The 26,381-nt window shown below is 43.7% G+C and overlaps 2 protein-coding genes across 9 annotated transcripts in view; one reads left to right on the top strand and one right to left on the bottom strand.

The window, feature by feature from the left end:
* Positions 1 to 4,177: 4,177 nt before the first annotated feature.
* Positions 4,178 to 11,361, top strand: LOC122681576 (acyl-CoA-binding domain-containing protein 7-like). The gene is made up of 4 exons (XM_043883801.1): positions 4,178 to 4,204; positions 10,737 to 10,854; positions 10,959 to 11,021; positions 11,101 to 11,361. The coding sequence occupies exons 1-4, from the start codon at positions 4,193 to 4,195 to the stop codon at positions 11,172 to 11,174; spliced, it is 267 nt and encodes an 88-aa protein (XP_043739736.1). The 5' UTR covers positions 4,178 to 4,192; the 3' UTR covers positions 11,175 to 11,361.
* Positions 11,362 to 13,399: 2,038 nt separating this feature from the next.
* Positions 13,400 to 26,381, bottom strand: part of LOC122681692 (S-acyl fatty acid synthase thioesterase, medium chain-like) — a 39,394-nt gene continuing 26,412 nt past the window's right edge. For 4 of the 8 annotated variants that reach the window (XM_043884058.1, XM_043884056.1, XM_043884057.1 and 1 more), the window contains 5 exons: positions 24,233 to 24,371; positions 21,972 to 22,071; positions 20,905 to 21,065; positions 15,159 to 15,241; positions 13,400 to 14,528 (listed from right to left, as the gene is read on the bottom strand). In XM_043884058.1, coding sequence (XP_043739993.1) covers positions 14,389 to 14,528; positions 15,159 to 15,241; positions 20,905 to 21,065; positions 21,972 to 22,071; positions 24,233 to 24,371 — 623 coding nt within the window. In that variant the 3' untranslated portion in view covers positions 13,400 to 14,388. The remainder of the gene's footprint in view (positions 14,529 to 15,158; positions 15,242 to 20,904; positions 21,066 to 21,971; positions 22,072 to 24,232; positions 24,372 to 26,381) is intronic. The other 4 variants (XM_043884060.1, XM_043884061.1, XM_043884064.1 and 1 more) reach the window with 4 other exon arrangements.

Genomic DNA, 26,381 nt, shown 5'->3' with positions numbered 1-26,381 from the left:
TCCTATCAGGTCATCAGTGATCTGGACAATGACCTAAATCCAATTACTAATTCTCAGTCTTCATCTAACTTAACATACTTTGGACATGAACTTGGGCAAACTCCAGGAGATGGTGAAGGACTGGGAAGCCTGGCATGCTGCAGTCCATGCTGTTGCAAAGGGTTGGACTTGACTTGGCGACTGAGCAACAACAACAACAAAACATACTTTCTCACTCATGATGCTTCCTCAACTCTGCATTCTCTTGGTTTTTCTCTCACCTCAGTGATCACTTCTCTGTCTCCTTCGTGCTCTTCCCCCCAAACATTTAGTGTTGAAATTTCCCATGGCTCACTCTTCAGTTCTGTTTCCATCTCTCCTCCATACACACTGAGTTTCTAGGGCCATCCAAGTTTCAGAAATTGAACCCCTGAGTCTCAGATCTATACACCCAGCCCAGTCGAGACTTGAATATCTAACTGCCCATTTCACATTTCCACTTGGATGTCTGATATCTCAAATGCAGCATGTCCACGGTGGAACTTCTGATGTTTGTTGCTGTTTTTCAGCTTCTAAGTCATGTCTGACTGTTTGCAACCCCATGGACTGCAGCATGCCAAGCCTCTCTGTCCCTCACTATCTCCCGGAGTTTGCCCAAGTTCATGTCTGCTGAACCCAGTGATGCTATCCAACCATCTCATCCTCTGCCACCCTCTTTTCCTATTGCCTTCAATCTTTCCCAGCATCAGGGTCTTTTCCAATGAGTCAGCTCTTTGCATCAGGTGGGGAAAGTATTGGAGCTTCAGCTTTAGCAACAGTCCTTTCAATGAATATTCAGAGTTGATTCTCTTTAGGATTTGACTGGTTTGATCTTGCTGTACAAGGGACTCTCTGATCTTTGCCACCCCATCAGGCCAACTCCACCTATAGTTCTTCCAGTTACTCAAGGCAAACATCTCACAACTGTCCTGACTCCTCTCTTTCTTTCATACCGATACAGAATCTATCAGGGTCTCCTATTGACTTTACCTTCAAAATAAATGCAGAATCTGAACATCTCACTGCCTCCACTGCTGCCACCTGAGTTGGAGACACCCATAAGTTCTCTCCTGGATTATTATTACAATAAGACTCTTGCTTCCAATGTTGTTCTTTGTAGTCATCGTAACAGAAGAGAGTCTTAAAAAAAAAAAAAAAAAAAAGATAAAGTAAGTCAGATCATGTCAGTCCTCACTGAGAACCCTTCGGTGGTTCTGTTTGACTCCCCCTTGAAGCCAAATGCTTTCAGGCAAGGTGTTATGTGATTGGGTCCCCATCTCCTATCCTCTGACCTCTTCTTTTGCTCCTCTGCGCCAGCCCCATGGGCACATCACACCTGCCAGGAAGCTCATTTCTGAGTGCCTTTGTACTGGATGCTGTTTTTGCAAGGGAATCTCTTCCCCAGGGATCTTCCAGGCCAGCTCCCTCACCTCCTTCAACTTTTACTCAAATGTTATCTTCCCATGAGGCCCATCCTGATGACATGTTTATAACTGCAAGTCACCTCCCCACTCCATATGCACGAGATTCTCCATCTCTTTGCTCTGCTCTTTTTGAAAACTGCACCTATCAGGGGCTTCCCTGGCAGTCCAGTGTTTGGGACTTCACATCCCAATGCAGGCGGCGCAGTTTCGACCCTTGGTCAGGGAGCTAAGATACCACATGCCTCATGGCTAAAAACCCAGAAAAACATAAGACAGAAGCAATATTGTAACAAATTGAATAAAGATTTTATTTTTTAATATTTATTCTTATTTTTGGCTGTGCTGGGTCTTCACTGCTGCATGAGAGCTTTAGTTGTGGTGAGCAGGGGCTACTCTTGGTTGCAGTGCACAGGTTGCTCATTGCAGTGGCGTCTCTTGTTTCAGCGCACCGGCCCGAGGCACTTAGCTTTCAGAAGTCACAGCTCACGGGTTCTAAAGTGCAGGCTCGGTAGTGGTGGTGCATGGGCTTAATTACTCTGCAGCACGTGGGATCTAGTTCCTGGACTAGGGCATACCTGTGTCCCCTGCATGGGCAGGCGGATTCTTAACCACTGGACCACTAAGGAAGCCCAATAAAGACTTAAAAAATGTTCCAAATCAAAAAAATCTTTACAAAAGGAAATAGCACCTATCACCTAACATTCAATAGATTGTATAATTTGCTTTTTGTATATGTTTATTATCTGTCATCCCCTGCCAAAATGTAACACAAGGATAGGGATTCTTGTTTGTTTTGCTGACTGATGTTTCTCAAAAGCCTAGAAGGGTGCCTGGCTCATTTGGCACTCAATAACTGTTGGATTAGATGAATGAAAGTGTGAGTGAATAAGGAGGATAGGATGGAATGGAACCAGGAGAGTCACAGAGGTAAAGAGGAATGTTCTATTTCTTAAATTGGTGGTATGCTCATAAATGCGCCCTTTATTTTTAAAAATACTTATGTATGTATGCATACTGGTTTATAATCAATACTTAATAATAGTAAAAATAAAAATCTTTATTATCCAGCTTGACTGACTCCCTAAAGTTTCCACAAAACTGAGTTTTCATTGTACCTAGTATATGATGATCACTGAACAGAGGACATTGATGTTTCTGTTGTTTCTTTTTGCTCCTTGAGACAGGCCAGTCACGGCTCTGGCAACCAGTAGGAGGATGGCAACTCAAGAGAAGAACATGCTTTGGAAAGAGTGCTTAAAATAACATTCTAGACTTAGAGAATAAAATGGAGCACAGTGTATCGTCCCTCTCTTTTCCTCCTGATTTTTTTATAATGACTATAATATCAAAATGTCTCAACTGCAGATACACACCCATACTGGAGCTCACTGCTCCCAGCTGACACACACTGATAAACAGGACTTTCTCCAGTAGACAGAGCACTTGCTCTTCTTCAGCTGCTATTTCCATTGTGCCTTTTAGTGTGCTTCTCATCGCTGGGAAATTTTGAAAAAAATTCTGCCCAGTACAGAAAAAAGAATTTCTTTTTCTTTTTCTTTTTTTTGACCATACCACATGGCTTGTGGAATCTTAGTTCCCCCACCAAGGGTCCAACCTGGCCTTCAGCAGTGAAAGCGCAGAGCCCTAACCACCGGACCACCAGGGAATTCCCCTTTCAGTATATTGTTCTAAAATTTGCTTTTTGTCCTTTATTTGGAAACTCATTGACTTCCCTATGAAAATAGTTTTGAGGAGAAAATAAAAAACCAAGGGATTTACATGAAGATGTAGCAAATAATTTTTAAGTGTAATCTTATGCAAAAACAAGGTAAAATGTTTCTTATGCAAAAACACGATAAACCGTTTTAGGGCCTTGAACTCCTGTATGTTGTTACATTGTTAGACATTTCAAATCAATAGCTTTCTTAAAACAGAGTTTGCCCTTTCTTCCAATCACTTTGCTCCACGAAGACTTGTATGTAATGAACTCCTCAGATGACCAGAAAATGCAGTTCCAGTTCTTTGAAAATTTAATCAGACGTGAATTACAACCCCGTTCTGTGTCTGCAGACTTGGAGTGACACTGGGTTTGTTCCCCTGGAGAATGGGGTCATGTTGAAGAGTCCTGTGTGTTTTGTTTTTTTGTTTTTTTTTTTTTACCCTAATTGAAATCTAGTTGGGATGATTGCAGAGCGTGTTCAGAATGTAAGTGGCTCTCCTTTTATAATGAGGAGAAGAGGCAAACTACCTCTTCATTCCTGGTGGGCTGTGCCTCAAGACGGGTCGGGAGACAGAGACACCAGATAAACGCTGTCTGCCACCCAAGCTCTTAGAATCATGCAGAGGACAGAGGTATATATGAAAAAGAATCCCAAGTGAGGTCAGTGCCCTGGAGAGACCTCTCAGGATTTCCTGCAAACAACCTCTAGAGAATGAATAGAGCGAGTCAGGGGCAGAGAGGAGCTCTTTTAAATTCTCTTCCCTGCGCCTTGCCAGTTGCAACCTCTGGCAGCGCACAACTCTCTGCAGGGCTTAGGCTGGGAGAAGAGCGCGGCCCCGCGGGCCCGGACGGTGTCACTCACCGCCCAGCCCCGCCCTCGCGGGCCAGCGACCAATGGGCATAGGCCGGGCCCGGGAGCGCGACCAATGGGAGCCGGCGGGCGGAGGCGCGCTGCCCTTTAAGGAGTCGCTGGGCGCCGGGTCCCGGGAACCCGGCGCTTAGAGACAGGCACCGTCCAGGTTTAGCCGCCATGTCCCTGCAGGTGAGCCGGGTGTGCGCGCGCTGCTGCGGGCGGGGAGGAGCGTACGTCCCGGAGAAAAGCGCTCGAGTGGGGCGTGGGGCCGGCGTGACGCCCCGCCGGGGTCGCGGCGCATCTCTGACCCGGCACTTCGGGCCGCTGCTGCCAGTCCTCTTTGTCCCCGGTAGCTGTCCGCGGGGACCCCCGAGACACGCCCACCCCATCGCCAGCGCCCCCTTATTGCGCGTAATCCGCACCGGTGCATTCTGTTGACGGCGTGCCGGGCTCCCTATGGCAACTCTTGTGAACCCCGGGGACTGGTTAGACGCAAACCAGGCACCCGCCGCGGGAGGGCGGGCGCCAGGCTGCTCCCAGCGGACCCGGCGGGTCCTGCCCAGCCATCTCTTCCCATCCTGGAGAGGGAGGTGTGGGCGGCCTCCCCTTGCTCCTTGGCATGCCTAGGGGCTCTTCCAAGCTAGTGCAGAGATCTGGAAAACCACGATCTTAAATATACTGTTCTTGTGGTCTTTGGAGGGAAAAAAAAGTTTATGTTCAGGGTGGAAATTTGGGGGAAAGGGAAGAAATGTAAAGTAAAAAAGAAAAAGGGGAAAGTGTTAGTTTCTCAGTCCTGTCCGGCTCTTTGTGACCCCGTGGACTGTAACCCGCCGGGCTCTTCTGTCCATGGAATTCTCCAGGCAAGAATACTGGAGTGGGTAGCCATTCTTTTCTCAAGGGGACCTTCCCAACCCAGATATGAAACCAGGCGGATTCTTTACCAGGGAAGCCCATAATATAAAGTAGAACATCAGACATTCCTTCACCCAAGTGATAACCACATTAGCACTAGGTTACTTTCTCAAGTGTTCGAGAAACATCTATGTGATATGTGAATGTATATGTTTATACACACACTTTGCTTTTTATATAATTTTGCTCTCTCGCTCTCTCTCTTTTTTAATTTGTACTATGAGCTTTCTGTCACCACTAACTATTCTTTAAAAATTTTAAATGTTTGCATTGGGTACATGGCAGGATGCACCCCATGTGACCGTGGTACTCCAGGGTCACTGCTACACTAGGGGCGGGGTCGGGGGGCCTTGCGAAAACAGGAACGGGAGAGGGTGTGAGGAGAGGTTTTAAGGCAGTTGTTTTGAAGACCCGTTAGGCACAGGCGCGGGGGAAATCCAGCAGGTCAGCTTTCAGCCAGGGTGCTGAGTACGGGCTCCAGCAGAGTGAGCTCAGCAGGCGTTGAAATTCCTCACCCAAAGCCGCGAGCCCAGCTCTGCAGCAGCACAGGAACATTATCCAACTTTCCCTTTGGCCCAGAGTGCTTGGAATTAAGTGTAAATGACTGTACCTTTAAGTCCCTGTTTCTGGGATTTCCCTGGTGGTCCAGTGGTTAAGACTGTGTGCTTCCACTGCAAGGGGTGTAGGTTCCATCCTTGGTCAGGGAACTAAGATCCTGCATGTGGTGAGGTGTGGCCAAAGATTAAAAGAAAAAAAAAAAAATCTGTTTCTCACCTATTGCTGGGAGCCGTTATGGGAGGTCCCACCTGTGACGAGGTCATGAAGAAAATCAGGCAGGCAAGGCCGTCTGGGACCCCATCCATGACGAGGTCACGAGGAAAATACCTGACAGGCAAAGCCGTCTAGGATAAGGGACCCTCCAGGTTGGCCTCGGCCTCTACCCTACCCTATATCCTCCTCCCTTTTCTGCTGCTGTTCTTTTTTTTTTTTTAATTAATTAATTTATTTATTTTTTCAGTGGGTTTTGTCATACACTGACATGAATCAGCAATAGATTTACACGTATTCCCCATCCCGATCCCCCCTCCCACCTCCCTCTCCACCCGATTCCTCTGGGTCTTCCCAGTGCACCAGGCCCGAGCACTTGTCTCATGCATCCCCCCTGGGCTAGTGACCTGTTTCACCATAGATAATATACATGCTGTTCTTTCGCAACATCCCACCCTCACCTTCTCCCACAGAGTTCAAAAGTCTGTTCTGTACTTCTGTGTCTCTTTTTCTGTTTTGCATAAAGGGTTGTCGTTACCATCTTTCTAAATTCCATATATATGTGTTAGTATGCTGTAATGTTCTTTATCTTTCTGGCTTACTTCACTCTGTATAATGGGCTCCAGTTTCATCCATCTCATTAGAACTGGTTCAAATGAATTCTTTTTAACAGCTGAGTAATATTCCATGGTGTATATGTACCACAGCTTCCTTATGCATTCATCTGCTGATGGGCATCTAGGTTGCTTCCATGTCCTGGCTATTATAAACAGTGCTGCGATGAACATTGGGATGCACGTGTTTCACAATTTGTATGGAAATACAAAAAACCTCGAATAGCCAAAGTAATCTTGAGAAAGAAGAATGGAACTGGAGGAATCAACCTGCCTGACTTCAGACTATACTACAAAGCCACAGTCATCAAGACAGTATGGTAGTGGCACAAAGACAGAAATATAGATCAATGGAACAGAATAGAAAGCCCAGAGATAAATCCACAAACTTATGGACACCTTATCTTTGACAAAGGAGGCAAGGATATACAATGGAAAAAAGACAACCTCTTTAACAAGTGGTGCTGGGAAAGCTGGTCAACCACTTGTAAAAGAATGAAACTAGAACACTTTCTAACACCATACACAAAAATAAACTCAAAATGGATTAAAGATCTAAATGTAAGACCAGAAACTATAAAACTCCTAGAGGAGAACATAGGCAAAACACTTTCTGACATAAACCACAGCAAGATCCTCTATGACCCACCTCCCAGAATATTGGAAATAAAAGCAAAACTAAACAAATGGGACCTAATGAAACTTAAAAGCTTTTGCTGCTGTTCTTGTTTGCCCTGCTGCAGATTCTTGTGTTGCCTGCCGAGAGCTCTCCTGCTCCTCTTTCACTGAATAAAGACCAACTTAAAACCCTAATTAATAAATCTCCTGGACGCTGGTACGCTATGAAGGGGCCAGGGATGAAGGAAATGCTTCACTTCAAACATTTTGCTGGCATTCTGGCTTGTTTGAGAAATGTGTGATCTCATTGCACAAAATGCTCTTGATTGTTCTAAACATCCTAAGCACAGTACACTAACAAAAGAAACTATTAAGCATAGGCCCCTTCACAGGGTGAGAAAAGCTCCACAAATATGATAGCCACAAATGTGCCTAATAGGAAATACTTTAGAGAGAGATTAGCTGGCAACTTCTTGCAGGTAGTTAACTTTTAGACTGAGAGCCTGTTTTGTGCCATGTCTGCTGTTTCTGCAGTCCTTCGCATTTCTGTTCTGTAAAAATGTAATCCTATCTAGTTCCCATAGAGATGACACTTATTAGAAAGAAAATAGATTAATTATAAGAAAAACAGGGTCGGCTACTGAAGTTGCTTAAGTCACACCAGGTGCAAGCCATAAAATGTTAGCAGGCCTGAAGGCCAAATGATAAAAAAGACTCTTGTGAACGAAAAAGTATGTGGGTGACATCCAGTTTCTGTTGAAGGTCAAGTTGCTGTAATGTTTTGAGATGACCTGTGTGTAAACAATATGCACTTCCCCCCAAAAGATGTTGTTAAGGGTACAAAGGGGCCCTGCGAAAATAAACTTTAGACTTAGCCCCGAGCTTTGTCTCACTCTCTCTCTCATTCGCCGACGCCGTTCATCCTGAGGGTTCCCCTGGATCTTGCTGGGGCTAGACCCTGGCAACCTATGATAATTTCAGACCCTCCTAATATCTACTCACTTTTCATTCATGTGTTCAACAAGGAGGTACAGGGCTCAGATGGGCTCCTCCCACCTGCCAGCACTCTGTAAGGCAAGGCTGTTGCTACTGAGATGAATGTTTGTGCCTATCCTCTGTTCTGGATACTTGGGGGGAACAAATACCTTCCCACCAGCCTTGTGCTGAGCCCTAATAAATACTGTTAGGTCTGCCTGGAACCCGCTTCCCTGTCACTGTCCATCCGCTAGGTACTGACCCCACCCCAGGCTCAACTAAGCATCATCTTCTCTGAGAAGGTGCCTTCCACCCTCACAACTGTTCCCTTCTCTGTGGTCCCAGGACACCTACTGCTCCTCTGCTTGAGCAAGTATCACATGATCACTGTGACCCACTCATCTCCCACAGGATGCTGAGCTTTGTGAAAGCTGGCTGCCCTGTTCATCCCTGTCTGCTCTCCCAAGGCCTGGCCCCTCAGAGGTGTTCAATACATATTGAATCAATAGTGTGATACAAGTGGTGAGCTCTGGGCTGGCAGAGTCAACAGAATGAAGTCAAGAATATTTACGGTCTTATTCTTGTTTCATCCTCATGCTTCCCGGCTAAGGTTGATGCCTTTTTTTTTTTTTTTTTTTAGCTGAAGCCAAATCTCATGGGAGCTCCATTGCTTACACAGAGTCCCAGGGCAGTGTGTCTCCAAGCTAGAATTAAAACCCAGGATCCTGACATGAGCCCAATGTTTTTCCCGCCACGGCTCATCGTAGCTGGGCTGGGAGAAGGCACACTGAAACTGCCACGTAAAACACGAGTGCATGACGTTGGGGTGCCAGGGAAGGGCATGCTGGAGAGAAAGACTGACACTGGGCCCTGCTCTGGAATGGGTTTTTCTCCTCTGCCTGGGGAGAGAGTAGAGAGGGGACCTCTGAAATTGCCTGGGAAATGGTCAAGGGCTCCACTTTTGGATAGAGAGGGTCCAAGACTTTCATGAGCTTGTTAGATGGTTCCATACCCCTCAAAACATGAAGCACAGTCTTCCAAAAACTCCTTCCTGGAAGGCAGGGACTTAGCAGGTTTCTGAGAAGCCTTAGAATTCGTATCAAGGCTTAGCTTGCCAAAAGGACTTGAGTTGCTGTCATTGGAAGATGGCACGAGACTTCACAGCAAATAGAACACCTGAGATGCCTGCCAACCCTGAAGGGAAGGATCCCTATACCTCCTGGACAGTCTTGCCCTGTCCTGCCCTTAGGAAGCTGAGGGAAGTAATGTAGCATTTTAACTTTGCCCTTGTTATAGACACAATATGTGCATGCACATTATGGGAAATTTGGAGAGTATAGATGGTATTTAAAAAAAAAACAAACAGGAAACTTACCAATAGAGGCCATTAGTATTGACACATTTTAGTATATTTGGATGTCTCTTCAAGATACTGATTTCATTTCCTTTGGATAAATACTCCAAAGTGGGATTGTGAGATCACATGGTAGTTCTTTTTTAAATTTTTGAAGAAGCTTCATACTGTTTTCCACAGTGGCTGCACCAATTTACATTCCCACCAACAGTGTATGGGGTGCCCTTTTCGCCAAATCCTCATCAACACTGGTTATTTCTTGCCTTTTTGATCATAGCCATTCTTACAGATATGAGGAGATATGTCATTGTTGTTTTGATTTGCATTTTCCTGATGCTTAATGATGTGGAACATTGTTTCAGATCACTATGTATCTTCTGTGGAAAAATCTCCTGACTCTTTTTAAATCAGATTGTTTTGTTTTGCTTTTTTTTTTTTTTTTGCTGTTCAGTCATACGAGTTCTGTATATATTTTGGATATTAGCCCCTTATCAGATAAACAGTTTGCAAATATTTTGTCCCATTCAGTAGGTTGCCTTTTCATTTTGTTGATGTTTCCTTTGCTGTGCAGAAGTTTTTTGTTTGCTATAGTGTCCTGTGTTTATTTTTGTTTTAACTAGTTTTACTTTTGGTGTCACATCCAAAAATCACTGCTAAGAATGATGTCAAGGAACTTACTTTCTATCTCTTTTTCTAGTTGTTTACAGTTTTAAATCTTATGTTCAAATCTTTCATTCGAGTTGATTTTTGTATGTGGTGTAAGATGGGGTCCAGTCTCATTTTTTTGCTCGTGTATTCAGTTTTCCCAGAATTGTTGACTGAAGACACTGTCCTTTCTGCAGTGTATATTCTTGGCTCCTTTGTCATAAATGAATTGACCATATATGCATGGGTTTATTTCTGGGCTCTTGACTCTGTTCCATGGATCTTTGTGTCCGTTTTTATGTCGGTACCATACTGTTTTGCTTACCATAGCTTGTAATATCATTTGAAATAAGGAATTGTGATGCCGCCAGCTTTGTTCTTCTTTCTCAAGATTGCTTTAGCTTTTATGGTTCTATACACATTTTGGGATTGCTTTTTCTCTTTCGGTGAAAAATGCCATTGGAATTTTGATAATGAAGTGCATTGAATTTGTTGATGACTTTGGGTAAGATGAACATTTTACTATTAATGTTTTCTATTGAAGAACAGGGACTATCTTTCCATTTATTTATGTATTCTTCAGTTTTTAAACATTTAGATAAACATTTTAAATATTAAGAATTTTATTTTGTTCTCTGTATCAGATATGTAGGTGCATTGTCCGTGTAACAGGTAAGGACCAAAGGAAGTATCCACAAATTAAAATAAGGATAATCCTGGTGGAACCAGAGCAGTAATAGTTCATTTCTGATTGAAAGCTTCCTGTCCTCTTTAAGTTCTCCTGAAGCAGATAAACCTGCCTAAAGTTGGCAAATGCACTGTCTTTTTGTTTTAGGCTGATTTTGACAAGGCGCCCAAAGACGTGAAGAAGCTGAAAACCAGGCCAGATGATGAGGAACTAAAAGAGATCTATGGACTGTACAAACAGTCTGTAACTGGAGACATAGATATTGGTATTGTGCTGTCATATTAAAAAATAACAGTACACTTCGTTGAACAGTATAGAAGCATAGAATAACAAGTAACTCTGTGAATGTATCTTTCCTTCTTTTGGCAGAGTGTCCAGCACTGTTAGATCTAAAAGGAAAGGCTAAGTGGGAAGCCTGGAACCTTCAAAAAGGTAGTTTTTAAGTGTTACACGAACCTTCTTAATTTCCAACTACATCGGTCGGTGAGTCAACCTGTTTGTATCTTTCTAGGATTATCAAAGGAAGATGCCATGAGTGCCTATATTTCTAAAGCAAGAGAGCTAATAGAAAAATACGGAATCTAGAATTCAGCCCGTGAGAGAATTTTCCTTTTGAAGCCTTCATAATGGTATCGTGACCTAATACTTAGGGGAGAAATGCACTGTAACTCTTGATGGATCATCAGTATTTTTGCTAGTAACATGACTTGTCATTCTGAATTAGAGGTATGCTGAAACTACATGTTTAATAAAATTTTACTTGCTAAAACCAGGCAATTTTAAAGAGTTATTTTTAAAGTGTTGCTCTTGTAGTCTGTATACAAAAACATTAGTTTTTAGTGTAGTGTGTGTGTGTACACAAAAAGCTTGTTCTTTTGGCTTCTCTGTTTTTTCTGCAGTGAAGTGGTCTTACTGGTATAATCAGCACAGTTTATTAAGAACTAATCACAAGGGTCAATTCATTTCTCTGTGTAGCTTTGGGATTCACACCAATGCAGAGCCTCGGCAATACAGACACATCTGGCTCCAGGCTCCCTTCAGTGACTGATTTATAGGTAACCCGAGGCAAGTTACTGAAGCTTTGGCTAAAGCGCATCTGTAGGGTAAGGGGAAAATGTCGATCTCAGAGGTTAAGAATTGAATGAGGTACCTGTATTTATCCTACCTTCATTTTAAAGTGTATACTGTATAAAAGATGAGAGCAAGCAACAAAATTTTTAAAAATAAACTTATGAGTCTATCTCAAGCTCTTCAAAGAAAGAGGAAAAGCTGTCATGGGCTATCAGCTATTCAAGTTTCTATGCTTAGGACAAATAAAAACATCAGGCTGAAATGTAGTAGCTGGTGATGACAGACTGTACAGTATGCCTCTAAAGTCCAGTTTTATCAGAGTGAAAATGAAGAATCTGGAATGTCTATTGGACCAGTTTGCAGTCTCACTTTGGTGTCCACAGGCTCTCTGAAAGAAGGTGGCCTCATTTTCAGAGTCCTAACATCCATTTGAGATTCTACAGGCTAGAAGTCTTCCCAGAGAGAGTGCCTCTGTCCCCTGCTGAAGGGTGTAGGTTTGGTGTTGTGTGAGCACTGGGAGAGATTGATTTCATGTGACTTAAGAAAAAAATTTTTGGATTGACTAGATGAGTTTTCAGGGAATTATGTTGGGTGAAAAAAAAAAGCCAGTCCCAAAAGGTTATATATTGTATGATCCTGTTTATGTAACATTCTTGAAATGGCAAAATTGCAAACCTTGAGGACTGAATAGTGATTGCCAAGGAGGAGGGGAATGAGGGAGGATGTTAAAAGGCCAGCAGGAGGGATCCAGTGGTGATGGGATGTTCTGTATCAATGTCATCCCCTGGTTGGGCAGTGACACTAGAATTTCGCATGATGTTGCAAAAATTTTGCATGATGTTGGGGAAGCTGGGGAGCTCTGTGTCATTTCTTAGAACCCCATGTGAATCTACAGTTCTCGCAAAATAAAAAGTTTAATGAAAAACAAATCTAGCTTGATTTCTAATCTGGAAAACTTGGGAAAGTTAAAGGTGATTCTCCTCTCTACTAAGTGTTGCCTAAAGACAGAAGTCTTCCACGATGAAGTTGACACCCTCTTCCAGTGGAGGGCTCAGAAACTCTTTGAGCTGTTCCTGCGTGGACCTCACCTCCAACCCCAAAAGGCTGGCATCGGCCGCATCATGAGATTCCTATTTGTGGACTGTAGTAACTACAGGTTGTTCAAATGAATAATCACAAATCTAGATTCCTTTAGCACCAATCCTTCTAGAACAGAGCCCTGTATCCTACCCAAGAGTAAAGCACAGTTCAGTGCACACTAAACGGTGAACATAGTTTCTCGAGGTTACCTTTAACTCAAATGTATTACATGAATTTTAACTCAAAACCCTCCCCCCTGACAATTAATTTTATATTATTTTCACTTTGTTAAAAAGAAACAATGGGGACTTCCCTGGTGGTCCAGTAGCTAAAGCTCAGAGGTCCCAATGCAGGGGCCCAGGTTTGATCCCTGGTCAGGGAACTAGATCCCACATGCTGCAACTTAGAGTTCACATTCTGCAACTAAGACCCACTACAGCCAAGTAAATAAATATTAAAAAGAATGATAGATTCTAAAAAGTCCCTCTTGTGTGTATTTCCCTTAATCTTACTCACTAAGACTCTCTATATACTATTTTTAAACCAACAAAAACACGACCCCATATTATGTGATCCCAAACACATCCGTGCTTTAGAAGGTGACATTTTAGCGTGTCAAGCTGTGTTAAGCTTTGGAAGCCGTAAGGAAGAGACACTGGTTGCATGCAGTAGGGGCTTTATTGTGAAGAACCAAGGGAGATAACAAATCAAGGTGCCAGTTAAACAGCCAGGATTCCAAGAGACAAACACGGTTTGGGCCTCGGCAGAGATGGCAGGACCCACGTAGCCCTGGGGATATGGTGCCTCTCCATCCCGGGCAGTAGGCATCTGTGAATCCTACCAGTGGTGGTCTGCCGTTGCTCTGACTCAGATCAGTCTCCTACTTAATTTTTTCCCTTTTCTTTCCTGTATGTTTCCAACTGGTGTGCTTGCTTTCTCTGTCTGGTTCAGATGATCACACATGAAGCTGAGGCAGCCTGCTGGGTCTGGCATTTGTGCCTGACCCTCTGTACACCGAGGACTAGACTCCGGACAGTCACCCTGAGTCCCAGTTGGTCATTGCCTGAACAGCAGCGGGAACACACACAGACAGCAAGCAGTCCAGGTCGGAGGAACCCCTTAGAAGAGAACCTAAGAGGGCTACGGGCATTCCGGGGACTTGCCAGGACAGGCAGCAATGATTATTCAGGGCTGTCTTATTTTAACATTTCCTCATTGATTGGGGCAACCCTATATTTCAAAAGATGAGATCAGGCTTTGGGCCCCAGTGTGTTAATGAAACAGTCATTTCATTTCAAGCACTTCCCCTGTCTGTGATTTTCACTGTCAGAATAACCGAAAGGAAGAAACGAATCATTGACCAAGCAGGAACTTCATTGACAAACCTTCCACAGATGAGACCCAAATGCGATTCTAATACAAAGAAGAAAGACCCTCCCGAAAGTATTCTTGACCCATTCATCTTGCATCCCCCAGATATGTAAATGCTCTGTGGGGAAATACATTTGTAGATAACACATCACCCTGACAGCAGCAAATTGATCATTTTCCAATCTCTGAAACAAACTCCTAAGCTACTCTGAAACACCGAAGAAGAGTATCACATGATCAATGGGACTGTTTTAAGACCAAGAAGGGGAGGTATCTGTCAAGAGGCAAGCGCTGATATTTCTAGAGACTTGGTTATGTATTTCTTGATGAAGCTTGTGTTGGAAGGTTCCAGAAGATAGAAGTGGTGTCCTGGAAGCACAAAACTTTCAAAATTTCCACTGGTTACATCTTTCCAGGCTGAAAAAACAGAATTGTATTTAATAACAAATGATGCCACCACCCGCAGATTTACTTCCAGGTGTTACTTTTCTAAGAGCTGACACTGGTGGTAGAGTTACTCCCATGGTTTCATGTTCTGTGCATCCTGAATTTCTAATTTCTCAGAGACCTCTCAGTATACAGTGGTATTACCTGCCTTCTCTCATTTTACACAGAACTGACATCTCTCCATTTACACTAGATAAAACTGGGACCAGTTTTCTACTCCATGCAACTGCCAGTTGAGAGGTTTTTTGTTGTTGTTTTTAACTAATACTTTTGTATTAGTTAAATACTAATACTAATACTTTTAACTAATACTTTTGTTTGGCGTTTGTGCCCTGTACTGACCAGACCATTTTTATACAAGTGAATTTTTTCAAAAAGACACTTACTTGAAGTATGGCAATAGTTTAAGGATAAAAAAAGAAGCATGGATATTACACATCCCCTTGTAGTGTATGAAAAAAGGTGCATGGCTGGATTTATGTACTAGTACAGGACATTTTAAAAAAAATCAGATCTGTGCTGCAAGGCCTGCCAGCAACTCTGGCATGGAAATCATCAGATATCTCAATAAAACACCTCAAGCCATCAAAATCATTTCACCTTCCATATCCGCTGGTATATCTTCAGATCCAGAAAAGCATGTTATGTCACAAGAAAGACGAGTCTTAGAGTGTGTGTTACAGCTGCAAATATAAAGATGCCGGTTTGTAACATTTCGTAATAGACACCCCCTAGAATCTTTTCCTATTAATAACCTCATTTAAATCAAACAAGTCCTCACTTCCTTCCCTTTTGCTGTTTACAGCAATACAAACATTTTATTTTATTTTATTTTTATCCATGGCACTTTTACGTGTCAGCACCTGAGAGTCACTGTGGTCCAGGTTATTTTCTAAGATCTTCTGGCTTCTGGAACAGCCAGGTGCAGGCAGGTGGCACCTGGGCACCCAGTCCAACTCAAAATGGGGCTGGTTATATAGTATCTTCAACTGTCATTCCCCTGAAATGGCCACCTCTCTATCCCCCAGGCCTCCGTTGTTCGGCAGAGGGTTGCTGTGCGCAGAACAGATGCAGATTTATGGACAGAGGGCCCCTGAGTTGATTCTGCCGATTCTCAGTTTCATCAAAACAGCAGGAAACCATTTGCTGAGAGCTGGTGCTGGGGCTGTGTTAGTCCCTTAGGGACACTTGGGTAAGCACAGCCCCTTTCCTCCTGCCACTTAGAGACTGGCTGGGGAGACAGACATTAATGAAGTCGCCAGACGATTGAACAGATTGAACAGATGGGTCACCAAGTTCAGGGTGATCTGTGAACACGTGACAAGTGGGGGTGGAGTGACATCAAGCAGGGACTCCCTGGAACATGGGGTTAGACTTGAGATCTGAGTAGATAGGAAAAACTCAGCAACAGGCAGAGATGGCAGGGAAAGAGGGGCCAGGCGAGCACAAACCAGGTGGCTTTTGTTCCATGAGTGAATAGAGAATTGGGACAAATTGCGGTAGAAGAAGCAAGCAAGAGGACTTCCCTGTGGTCCAGTGGTTAGGACTCTAAACTTCCAATGCAAGGGGTGCAGGTTCAATCCTGGGTCAGGGAACTAGGATCCCACAGGCAACGTGGTGTGACCAAAAACCAGAATAATAAGCAAGCGAGGGTCACGTGTAGGTCTCCTGAAGGGATCTGGTCATCCTAAGAGAGTCAGGAAGCCACCAAGAGGATTTAGGGCAAGGCATATCATGACCAGACTTGACAGTCATCCCTTTTGGTACAATGTGTAGAACAGACTGAAGGGGACAAAGGGTTGTCTCTTTCAATAGTCCGGGCAAGAATTCCCACTTCTGCCTGGAATGTAGAAAACCAGGAGTGCCCCTCGCAGCCTAACAAGGAAAAATGCCTGACAAACTGCAAAACCATAAATTCTTGAACTCATCAGGAAGCTGAGTTTGCAAGGCAAACCAGATAGCGAACTCCAGGGAAGGCTGGGCCCCTCTAAGGAGAGGTGGGTCACACGGACTGTCTCATGTGGGCAGAGCACAGGATGAAGGGGTGTCTGCTGTCCATGTGGGTGAGAAGGAACCAGCTACAAATGCTCAAGTGCTGGGGACCAAGCGTGGGGTGATGTGTCAGAGGCAGTTCACACTGACTCACAGGCTCCTGTCCATGGCCCCCCACGAGGGGTTCACGAGAAAGAATAGGAACAGGCAGGAGGTCAGAAATAGCCCTCTCTGCTGGGCAGGTGGACAGCAGGAAATTGGATGCGACCATGAGATGGACACTAACCCCGCCCCCAGTCAAGTCCTCCCCTCCTACTAAGCAGAAATCTCAGTTGCTGGAGGAGGGGCATCAAACACCCCCTCCACGCCCCCCGCCCAGGGCACATGGGAAGATCCATGGATGTAGGGAATGGAAGCATTAACCCTCTACCCTGGGGGAAGGAATGGGAAGGGTCTTGGGCCCCCTGTGCTGTGCTTAGTCACTCAGTTGTGTCCAACTGCTTGCAACCCCATGGACTGTAGCCCACCAGGCTCCTCTGTCCATGGGGATTCTCCAGGCAAGAATACTGGAGTATGTTGCCATGTCCTCCTCCAGGGGGTCTTCCCAACCCAGGGGTCAAACCCAGTTCTCCCACAGGAAGACAGATTCTTTACCATCTGAGCCACCAGGGAAGCTCAAGAATACTGGAGAGGGTAGTCTATCCCTTCTTCAAGGGATCTTCGTGACCCAAGAATCAAACCAGGGTCTCCTGCATTGCAGGTGGATCCTTTACCAGCTGAGCTGCCAGGCCCCCAGTTCTATACAAAAGCCAAGGGAAAGTCTTCTACTTCTGGGGAGGGACTGGAAACTTCCACCTAATACCCACCAGACCCACCCACAAGGCCTAGACACAGAGGACCTGGCTAAGACTGAAGCTGAAGATTGGCTCGGATATCCAAGAGCTCCCCGTGTTACCCCAGATGCTAGCATCACACATAGGGGGCCAAACAACAGCTGTCAGTGGGGGAGAGCCTGGAGAGAGACAGAAAAATTGAGAAAAATCCTCCAGTCTAGTCTCCACAGTAAGCACACAGTAACTTGGGAGAACCATTGCCCTGAAATGTAACCATAGTAGCAACAAAACCGAAACTCAGCTCCTCTCCAGTCTGGACTGACCCAACTCCCCACATTCAGGGCCTGCCAGAGGAGATGTGCTCAAATCATAAAGTATATTTATGTCAGTTCCATGCATGATATCCTTCAATAGAATATCTGTTTTATGCATGATACCTAGCTTTCAATAAAAAAAAAATTATCAGACACAAAAAGCAATATATAACCTCCATTGTTAAGAGGCAAAGTAATTAAAAGAATAAGACTTCCCAGGTGGCTCAGTGGTAAATTACCAGCCTGCCAAAGCAGGAGACATAAAAGACTCCGGTTCAATCCGTGGATGGTGAAGATCCCTTGGAGGAGGGCATGGCAACCCACTCCAGTATTCTTGCTTGGAGAACCCCATGGACAGAGGAGCCTGGCGGACTACAGTCCATAGGGTTGCAAAGAGTCGGACACGACTGAAGTGACTTAGCACACATGCACAAGGCTCAAATAAGACCCAGATGTTGGAATTGTCAGAGAAGGGCTTGACAGTCGCTATGATGGAGATGCCAAAGGATTTCATGGAAAAAATGGACATATGTGAACAAATGGGGAAGTTCATTAAAGAGGTGAAGACTGCAAGAAAGAGTCCAAAAGAAATTCTAGAAATAAGCAGTAGCAGCAACAGGGCATTCCTTTGACAAGCTATTCAGTAGATTTGATAACGGCTGAGCGAAGAATCAGTCAACATGAAGATGGTTAATGGAAATCATCGAAACTGAAACGAAAAGAAAAAAAATGTTTTAAAAAAAGGAGAACATCTGAGAGCCCTGGGACGATGACAGCCAGCCTGACCTGTGTGTCGTCAGGGTCCCAGAGGGAGAAGAGGACTGTGCATTCGTCCGAGTAGGACAGGAGGGCAGCTTGAGTGAAGTGAAGCTGCAAAGCCTTCCCTCCTGCCTCGGATTTTCCTTTTGACCTCCAGGCTTTGAGCCTTGGGGGTGGGTGATGGGCAAGGAGAGGGTGGAGAGACATTTCAGGTCTGATTTCATGTATATTGGGAAAAGCTGAGTGCTGCGGAGAGCTGGAGAGAGGAGAGCAGACCGAGGAAGGGGAAGGAGCGGAAGCAGAAAGGGGAGAATCCAGAACAAGCTTAGGACATTTGAGATTTGGAGGGAGGAAGTGAATCCTTATAAGTAGCTCCTGAGGTTTGATTTGCTGGGGAGAGGGTGAGACTATTAAAAAACTTTTTTTTTTTTTTTTAATTCTGCAAGTGGAATATCCTTGTGAGTGACTTTTATTTTCAGTCTGGGGGAGGTTTCTTTTGAGAGCTCTTGAGAGTTTAGCTAAACTGCTTTATAATATTGGTGCCTCAGCATCCATGCTGTGTGGCCAGGCAGCTTGTGAGAGTCTGGACCTGACCCTCGGCCTTCCTGGAGCACGTGCAGAGTCACAAACACAGGTGAGTTCCTGTTGTGACCCTCCCCCAGCGGCCTAGGTGACAGCTGCTCCGGGCCCCCCAGAGCCTTCCCTTGTATACCTTTTAGGTAAACCTCCCATGAAGTTGACCAAAACCTGCTCTTTGGGGTTCAAGTTGACCAATCCGGACTTAGCCCGGGAATTCCAAAGCCCTCCACCCACGCCTAAGGGCATGTCCATCAGGTCCGGCCACCTCTCTGCCTGCAGTCGGCCTTGACCTCCCCGTGTGGCCCCACGAGGTGCGCCGTGGACCTCCTCCATGACCCGTGAGTCATGAACTTCTCTATTTCAATTTCTCTCAGGGTCTGTGGTTGAACCTCGGCTCCCTTTCCAACACTCAGGGTTCTTCTTAACAAATGTTAATTCCCCAAAGTCACCAGAGCCTCTGGTAGTGAATTGTTGGGTTGGATTTTTAAAAATTGAGGGTGGTTTGTCAGGTGCCATATCCACGCCGTCTCCTAAACACGCCCTCCTGGCCTCCTCACCTACCACACCTTGAGGGGTTTACTCTCAGCATCCCTTCCTCTGAGAGGCGGGACCCTGGATCCAGATCTCACAGCCGCTAGGCCAGGGGTCTGGATCCTGGTGAACAGCCTCAACAGAAGGATGTTTGTGCGAGGCTTAATTAAAAAGCAGCTTTTGCCTACGCTATTTCACTGAATGTCCACAGTGCTTTGAATCACGTTTCCTTTGGTGGAAGTAGGGGATGTCGGACTTGGACTGGTGTTTCTTGGATTCTGACTCCATGCTAAGCCAGGAACACAGACAGCACAGCCCTGTGGGGACCACATTTGCTCAGACAGTTGGGGTAGAAATGGAGAGAGATGACAGACCAGGGCAGCTAGCGCCCCTAGTGGTGGAGTAGAGGTGGGCGTCGGCGTGAACGCGGAGATATGATAAAAATGAACCGGATTGTCTCTGTTCCCAAGGTGCTTCAAGTCTGCGCCCCTTTTTCTTTTTTTAAAGCTATTTGTATAAGCTTCTGCTCACAGGCACTGCCTGTGGAGGCTCTAGGTTCAGCTCCAGGCTTTGTGGCAGAAAGAAAGGGAGCACAGACCCGTGTGTCCGGCTCCTCCCCAAAGCAGACAAGAGCCAGACGGAACTGAAGAAACGCACGATGGGATAGCATAGTGACTGAGGGCCAAACGCTGGCCCCACAGGACCTGCTGTGGGGACGTTAGAAAAGGAAGAGCCTTACGGTTTCAGTTTATTAGGGCCAGTATCTGGAACATTAGGACTTCAGTCCTATTAGAAGAATCAAATGTCAATGAGACCTCTCAGGAGACAGGAATAGTCAGGTGTCATGGAACCAAATGAGTTCTGGAACAAAATTCCCCCAAGAAGCAAACCACTCCCTTGTCTTGGATCACCTCCACATATTTAATAAGTAGGGATCCCCTTCTGCTGTTCCCCTAAGAAGATGAGCATCCTTTGACATTAGTAATTTATGCAACAAATTTTTTTTTATGTGATAAAGCATACTGGATTGGTCAAAAAGTTCATTTGGGGATTCTGTAAGATCTTATGGAAAAACTCGAACAAACTTTTGGCCAACCCAACACACATTGAACCACATTTTTTAAAAAAGATAAAGATGCCCTGTTCATCCTTGATTAATGTAATTTCCATGCCCAGGCTCCATTTTAAGGCAGCAAAAATATCACAGGTGGGCCTCAAAAGAAAACAAGTCAAACTCTGCCTTCCTGGATAAGCATCCTCAGAGAACGGCCAACCTGCATCTTCCATAGATAATTTTTTAAAAAAAAGAAAGAAAGAAAACATGCCTCAATGACTTACATGACATCTTTCAAAATGTGAAGATCTGCTAACACTTTGGTAAAGGATTCTTGACTCTGTTCCTCATCACCAACAAAATCGTCACGAATGCCTCCCATTTCCTTCAGTAAAAAGGCAATTTGTTCGACACACATATCATCTTTGAGGAAAGGAAGTCGGGCCTTTGACATGAAACAGTAAAAACATTACTCTGACATTTCATTTAAAGCACCTGTTCAGACCCTGAATGCTCTCTACTCTCCCTTTCGGTGATTTTGAGAGTTCTCTGATGAGGGCTTTCCTGGTGGTCCAGGGGTTAAGAATCTGCCTTGTGGGGAGTGCAAGATGGTGGAGACATAGGTGTACATGGAGTACATCTCTCTCCACGGATACATCAGGAATACACCTTCAGACACAGGAGTGCTCACAGAACATCACCTGATGGCAGACAGGAGTACCTGACCACCGGAAAAGAATCTGCCTTGGTGGTGCAGGGCACACTGGTTCAATCCCTGGTCCAGGAAGATCCCACATGCCGTGGACCAACTCAGCCTGTGTGACACGACTCCTGAGCCCATGTGCGACACCTACTGAAGCCTGTGTGCCCTGGAGCTCCGTTCCACAACAAAAGAAGCCACCGCAGTGAGAAGCCTGCACCATAACTAGAGAAGAGCCCTGGCTCTCTGCAACTTAGAGGAAGCTGTGCACAGCAATGAGGACCCAGCACAGCCAAAAATAAACATTTTTTATTAAAAAAAAAAAAAGAATGATCCAGTTAGTCTGCTGAAAGTTAAATTCTCTGCTGACTCAGAATGGAGGAAAATACACTTAGAATCAATAGTTTTCATCAGAGATGCCTGGGCCAGTGCAGGCACTGACCAGGAAACAGTTAAAGTGCATTTCAGAGCAAAGATGAGAAGATGACAGTGAAAGAGATTTGTGAGTGTTTCATTAACCAATAGTATCTTTTATTCATCACCATGTCTACTGGTGATCAAAACTCATCAGAAAGGAAAACAATGACTTGATTTCCCCACTGCACTTCCATCCTTCCCACCACCCTCCCTAAGGAAAATGAAATTACTTACATGAGGAGGGCTTGCACTTGACACAAATAAATGTTCTGGTTCTAGATTATATTTTTCTTTCAGATGTAGTGCAGTAAAAAAAGCAATATAAGATCCCATACTACATTTGGGGAAGAAAAACATGACAATAACTATTCAATGAAATTCATAATACATCAGAAGTCCACAAGAACTCATAAACACAGCAATGATCATGAAACAGACCGAAGGAGAGCTTACATTAGTTGAATAATAGCTAACTTATTTGTAAATGGTAGGTTTTCAATGATTTGCAGCAACATCAGCAGTGTTTCAAGACATCCTAGATAATTCAGACTAAGATGGAATACTGATTTCCACCATGTCTTGAAATTAATTTAAATTTCCTTTCCTCCCTGAAAGATAGATGTCACTATGTATTTAATATTTATCAGCAGTTTTCAAGGTATAGTCTGGGGACTTCCAGGAGTTCCTGTCACCTTTTCAGGTGGTCTGTGAGGTTAAAGCCATTTTTAGAATATTGTTAAAATGTTTCCCTTTTAAACTCTCATTTTCTTTTTTTAGGAGAGCATAGTTGAGTTTTCCATACACCACGTGTGTCATGGGTTATCAGCACAGTTGGAATGCAAAAGAGAGAATCTTAGCTGCCTTCTAATAAGCCAGACATGTGTGCCAGAGTGTACCAAATGTGTGCCAAAGTGTAAAATAGTGCCACTCTTCTCACAGTGCTTTTTTGGGAAAATACAGTCTTGCATAAAGTATGTATTCTTTATAGCAGCATATAAGGGGATTATTAATGTTAAGTATCTTGAAAGTTTCATAGTTTTATTTTCTAATATGGTAAATATTGATGGATAAACCACACATAAAATCTCGTTGATCCCCTCAGTGCTTCCAGAAGTATTGGGTTGGCCAAAAGGTTTGTCTGGGTTTCTCCATACCATGTTACAGAAACACCTGAACGAACCTTTTGGTCAACCCAGCATTAAAGCAATGCCAGGAGTAAAAAGTTTGTGAACTGCTGTAGACATTACGTAGTTATATTTTGTAGACAGTATTGATCAAGAACATTTTTTGCAACTATCTTCAAGCAATGAACAAAGGAAACTCAGTTCCATGGTCATTGCCGCTGGAGTGTAAGCTGAAGGTGATTTGGAAATTTCTATCAAGTGCTCTATCAATGTGTATGTCATTAACCTAAATTCTGGACATGTGGTCCTTAAGAAATTTATAAGAAATGTATACTAAATTTTCTACAAAAATGTCATCAAAGTGCTTTTATAACAGAAAAAAAGACAGAAATAATTCTTCTCTTAAAAGGAATTGACAAAATCATCTTGCAGCGATTACAGATCTCCATAGCAATAGTTTAAGTGGGGGGAAAATTAGGAAGAAATATAAAATAGGATCCCAACACGCAAAAATACTATGGAGCCACATCAAAATTCTGAAGGATTATCTGGGATAATGGATACTTTGATTTTTCTTTTTTTTTTTTTTTTCTCAATCGTATCTGTAAATATATATAATACAGGAGCCAAAATGTACTGAGTCCTTACCATAATTAATACCAAGTAATTTATGGTTATTATTCATTTAATCCTCAGAAATGGAGCCATTATCATTCCGGCTTCCCAGAGGAAGAAACTTAATTCAGAAACCCAAGGAAGTTGCCAAAGGTTAAACTGAGTAAGAGGCAGACAGAATTCTGATATTTATGATTTAACCTTAAAATCCTACAGATTAGCTTAAGAAATACATACTCTTTATATCCTTTTTAATTTTAAAAATAAATGGGATACACGTTGCTGCTAGAGACTTGATTTTACAAATCTTAATGCTTTCTGCCTAAAAGGGAAAAAAAGTCAGATGATTGTACAGACTGGCCAATTGTAAGAGCCGTGGCTGGTCAGAGTTACCCAACATGCTGGGGCTATTTTCAAAAGAGAAGATACCAAGAGAAGCCTAGGATCTACACACTCCTGAAGGAGAGGTTTCCATTCATTTCAGCACTAGGCCTTTCCATCTTTTCGGTCCCTACTAGGACTTCTTTCAGTCTGACTTTCTCATTTGAGAAGAGCTCTAACCATACTGAATCAATCATTCTTTCAAGCAGTGGTGAAACATCAAAACCAAACTAAAACAAAGGCACACATCCCAGAAGACACAGAGGACAACGTTAACCATGGATCTGTGGTGGAAAAAAGTCCCCCAAATGTTTTTCAAAACAGAGGTTTAAAAACAACAACAATAAAAAAAAAAAAAAAACGGAGGTTAAATACCTGTGGCCAAAAAATGCAAAATTTTCACCCTGGATGATCGGCAGTAGGGCACAGGCAATTTCATCAACCACCTGATGCATGTCACTTGCAAAAGGTTCGTCAAGCCGACTTTCTCTCCCAGCAAGCCGTATGGCATGCACTGGAAGTAAAGGAAGACGGTTAATGTGTGCAGATGGTGGGAGGGTTGCTGTGATACTGTGAAAGGGCTTAAGTTAATATGGTGGGAAGAGTTTCAAAGATGTGAATAATATTAGTCAAATGTAAGGAGAGAAAAATTTTAGAATTTGCTGATTAAATAACACAAGCTATAGCAGACTACATATCTGAAAAATACTCTCCAACATTTAGAATTTTTTAAAAACCGTTTAGAAACACTGGATGAATCACATGCATGCAGAGTTTGGCTCACACTAAGGTAAATGGTATAACAAGAAAAGAGAAAAAATAAGAGGGAATTAAAAATTCCAGTCAGGAGCCCATTACACAGAGTGAAGTAAGCCAGAAAGATAAACACTAATACAGTATATTAATGCATATATATGGAATTTAGAAAGATGGTAACAATAACCCTATATGCAAGACAGAAAAAGAGACACAGGTGTATAGAACAGACTTTTGGACTCTATGGGAGAAGGCGAGGGTGGGATGATCTGAGAGAATAGCATCGAAACATGTATATTATCAAGTGTGAAACAGATCGCCAGTCCAGGTTGGATGCATGAGACAAGTGCTCGGGGCTGGTGCACTGGGATGACCCAGAGGGATGGGATGGGGAGGGAGGTGGGAGGGGGGGGTCAGGATGGGGAACACATGTAAATCCATGGCTGATTCATGTCAATGTATGGCAAAAACCACTACAATATTGTAAAGTAATTAGCCTCCAACTAATAAAAATAAATGAAAAAAAAAAACTGGAAAAAATAAAAATAAAAAAAATAAAAATTCCAGTCATGAGCCTATGCTAACAGGATGATTGTCTATGGCTTCTTGTTGTTCAGTCGCTTAGTTGTGTCTAACTCTTTGCGACCCTACGGACTGCTGCACACCAGGCTTCCCTGTCCTTCATCTCCCGGAGCTTGCTCAAACTCGTGTCCATCGAGTTGGTCATGCCATCCAACCATCTCATCCTCTGTCATCCCCTTCTCCTCCTGCCTTCAATCTTCCCCAGCATCAGGGTCTTTTCCAATGAATCAGTTCTTTGCATCAGGTGGCCAAAGTACTGGAGTTTCAGCTTCAGCATCAGTCCTTCCAATGAATATTCAGAACTGATTTCCTTTAGGATTGATTGGTTGGATCTCCTTGCAGAACAAGGGACTCTCAAGAATCTTCTCCAATACCACAGTTCAAAAGCATCAATTCTTCAGAGCTCAGCTTTCTTTATGGTCCAACTCTCATATCCATACATGACTACTGGAAAAACCATAGCTTTGAAGAGACCGACCTTTGTCAGCAAAGTAATGTCTCTGCTTTTTAATATGCTGTCTAGGTTGGTCATAGCTTTTCTTCCAAGAAGCAAGCCTCTTTTAATTTCATGACTGCAATCACCATCTGCAGTGATTTTGGAGACCAGGAAAATAAAGTCTGTCACTGTTTCCATTGTTTTCCCATCTATTTGCCATGATGTGATGGGACTGGATGCCATGATCTTTGTTTTTTGAATGTTGAGTTTTACGCCAGCTCTTTCACTCTCCTCTTTCACTTTCATCAAGAGGTTCTTGATGAGGTTCCTCTTCACTTTCTGCCATAATGGTGGTGTCATCTGCATATCTGAGTTTACTGATATTTCTCGCAGCAATCTTGATTCCAGATTGTGCTTTGTCCAGCCCGGCATTTCACGTGATGTACTCTGCATATAAGTTAAATAAGCAGGGTGGCAATATACAGCCTTGATGTACTCCTTTCCCAATTTGGAACCAGTCCATTGTTCCATGTCTGTTTCTAACTGTTGTGTCTTGACCTGCATACAGGTTTCTCAGGAGGCAGGTAAGATGGTCTGGTATTCGCATGTCTTAAGAGTTTTCCACAATTTGTTGTTATCCACACAGTCAAAGGCTTTAGCATAGTCAACGAAGCAGATGTTTTCCTGGAATTCTCTTGCTTTTTCTTTGATCCAACGGGTGTTGGCAATTTGGTCTCTGCCTTTTCTAAA

This window comes from Cervus elaphus, chromosome 23, assembly GCF_910594005.1.
Source record: "Cervus elaphus chromosome 23, mCerEla1.1, whole genome shotgun sequence".
NCBI classification, from domain to species: domain Eukaryota; kingdom Metazoa; phylum Chordata; class Mammalia; order Artiodactyla; family Cervidae; genus Cervus; species Cervus elaphus.
This window is presented reverse-complemented; position numbering and strand designations above follow the sequence as displayed.

Bases quoted from the DNA above. Each gene is read 5' to 3' on its own strand.
- LOC122681576 (XM_043883801.1), top strand. The intron at 10,855-10,958 runs GTATTGTGCTGT...TTCTTTTGGCAG, and splicing joins AACTGGAGACATAGATATTG to AGTGTCCAGCACTGTTAGAT. The intron at 11,022-11,100 runs GTAGTTTTTAAG...GTATCTTTCTAG, and splicing joins AGCCTGGAACCTTCAAAAAG to GATTATCAAAGGAAGATGCC.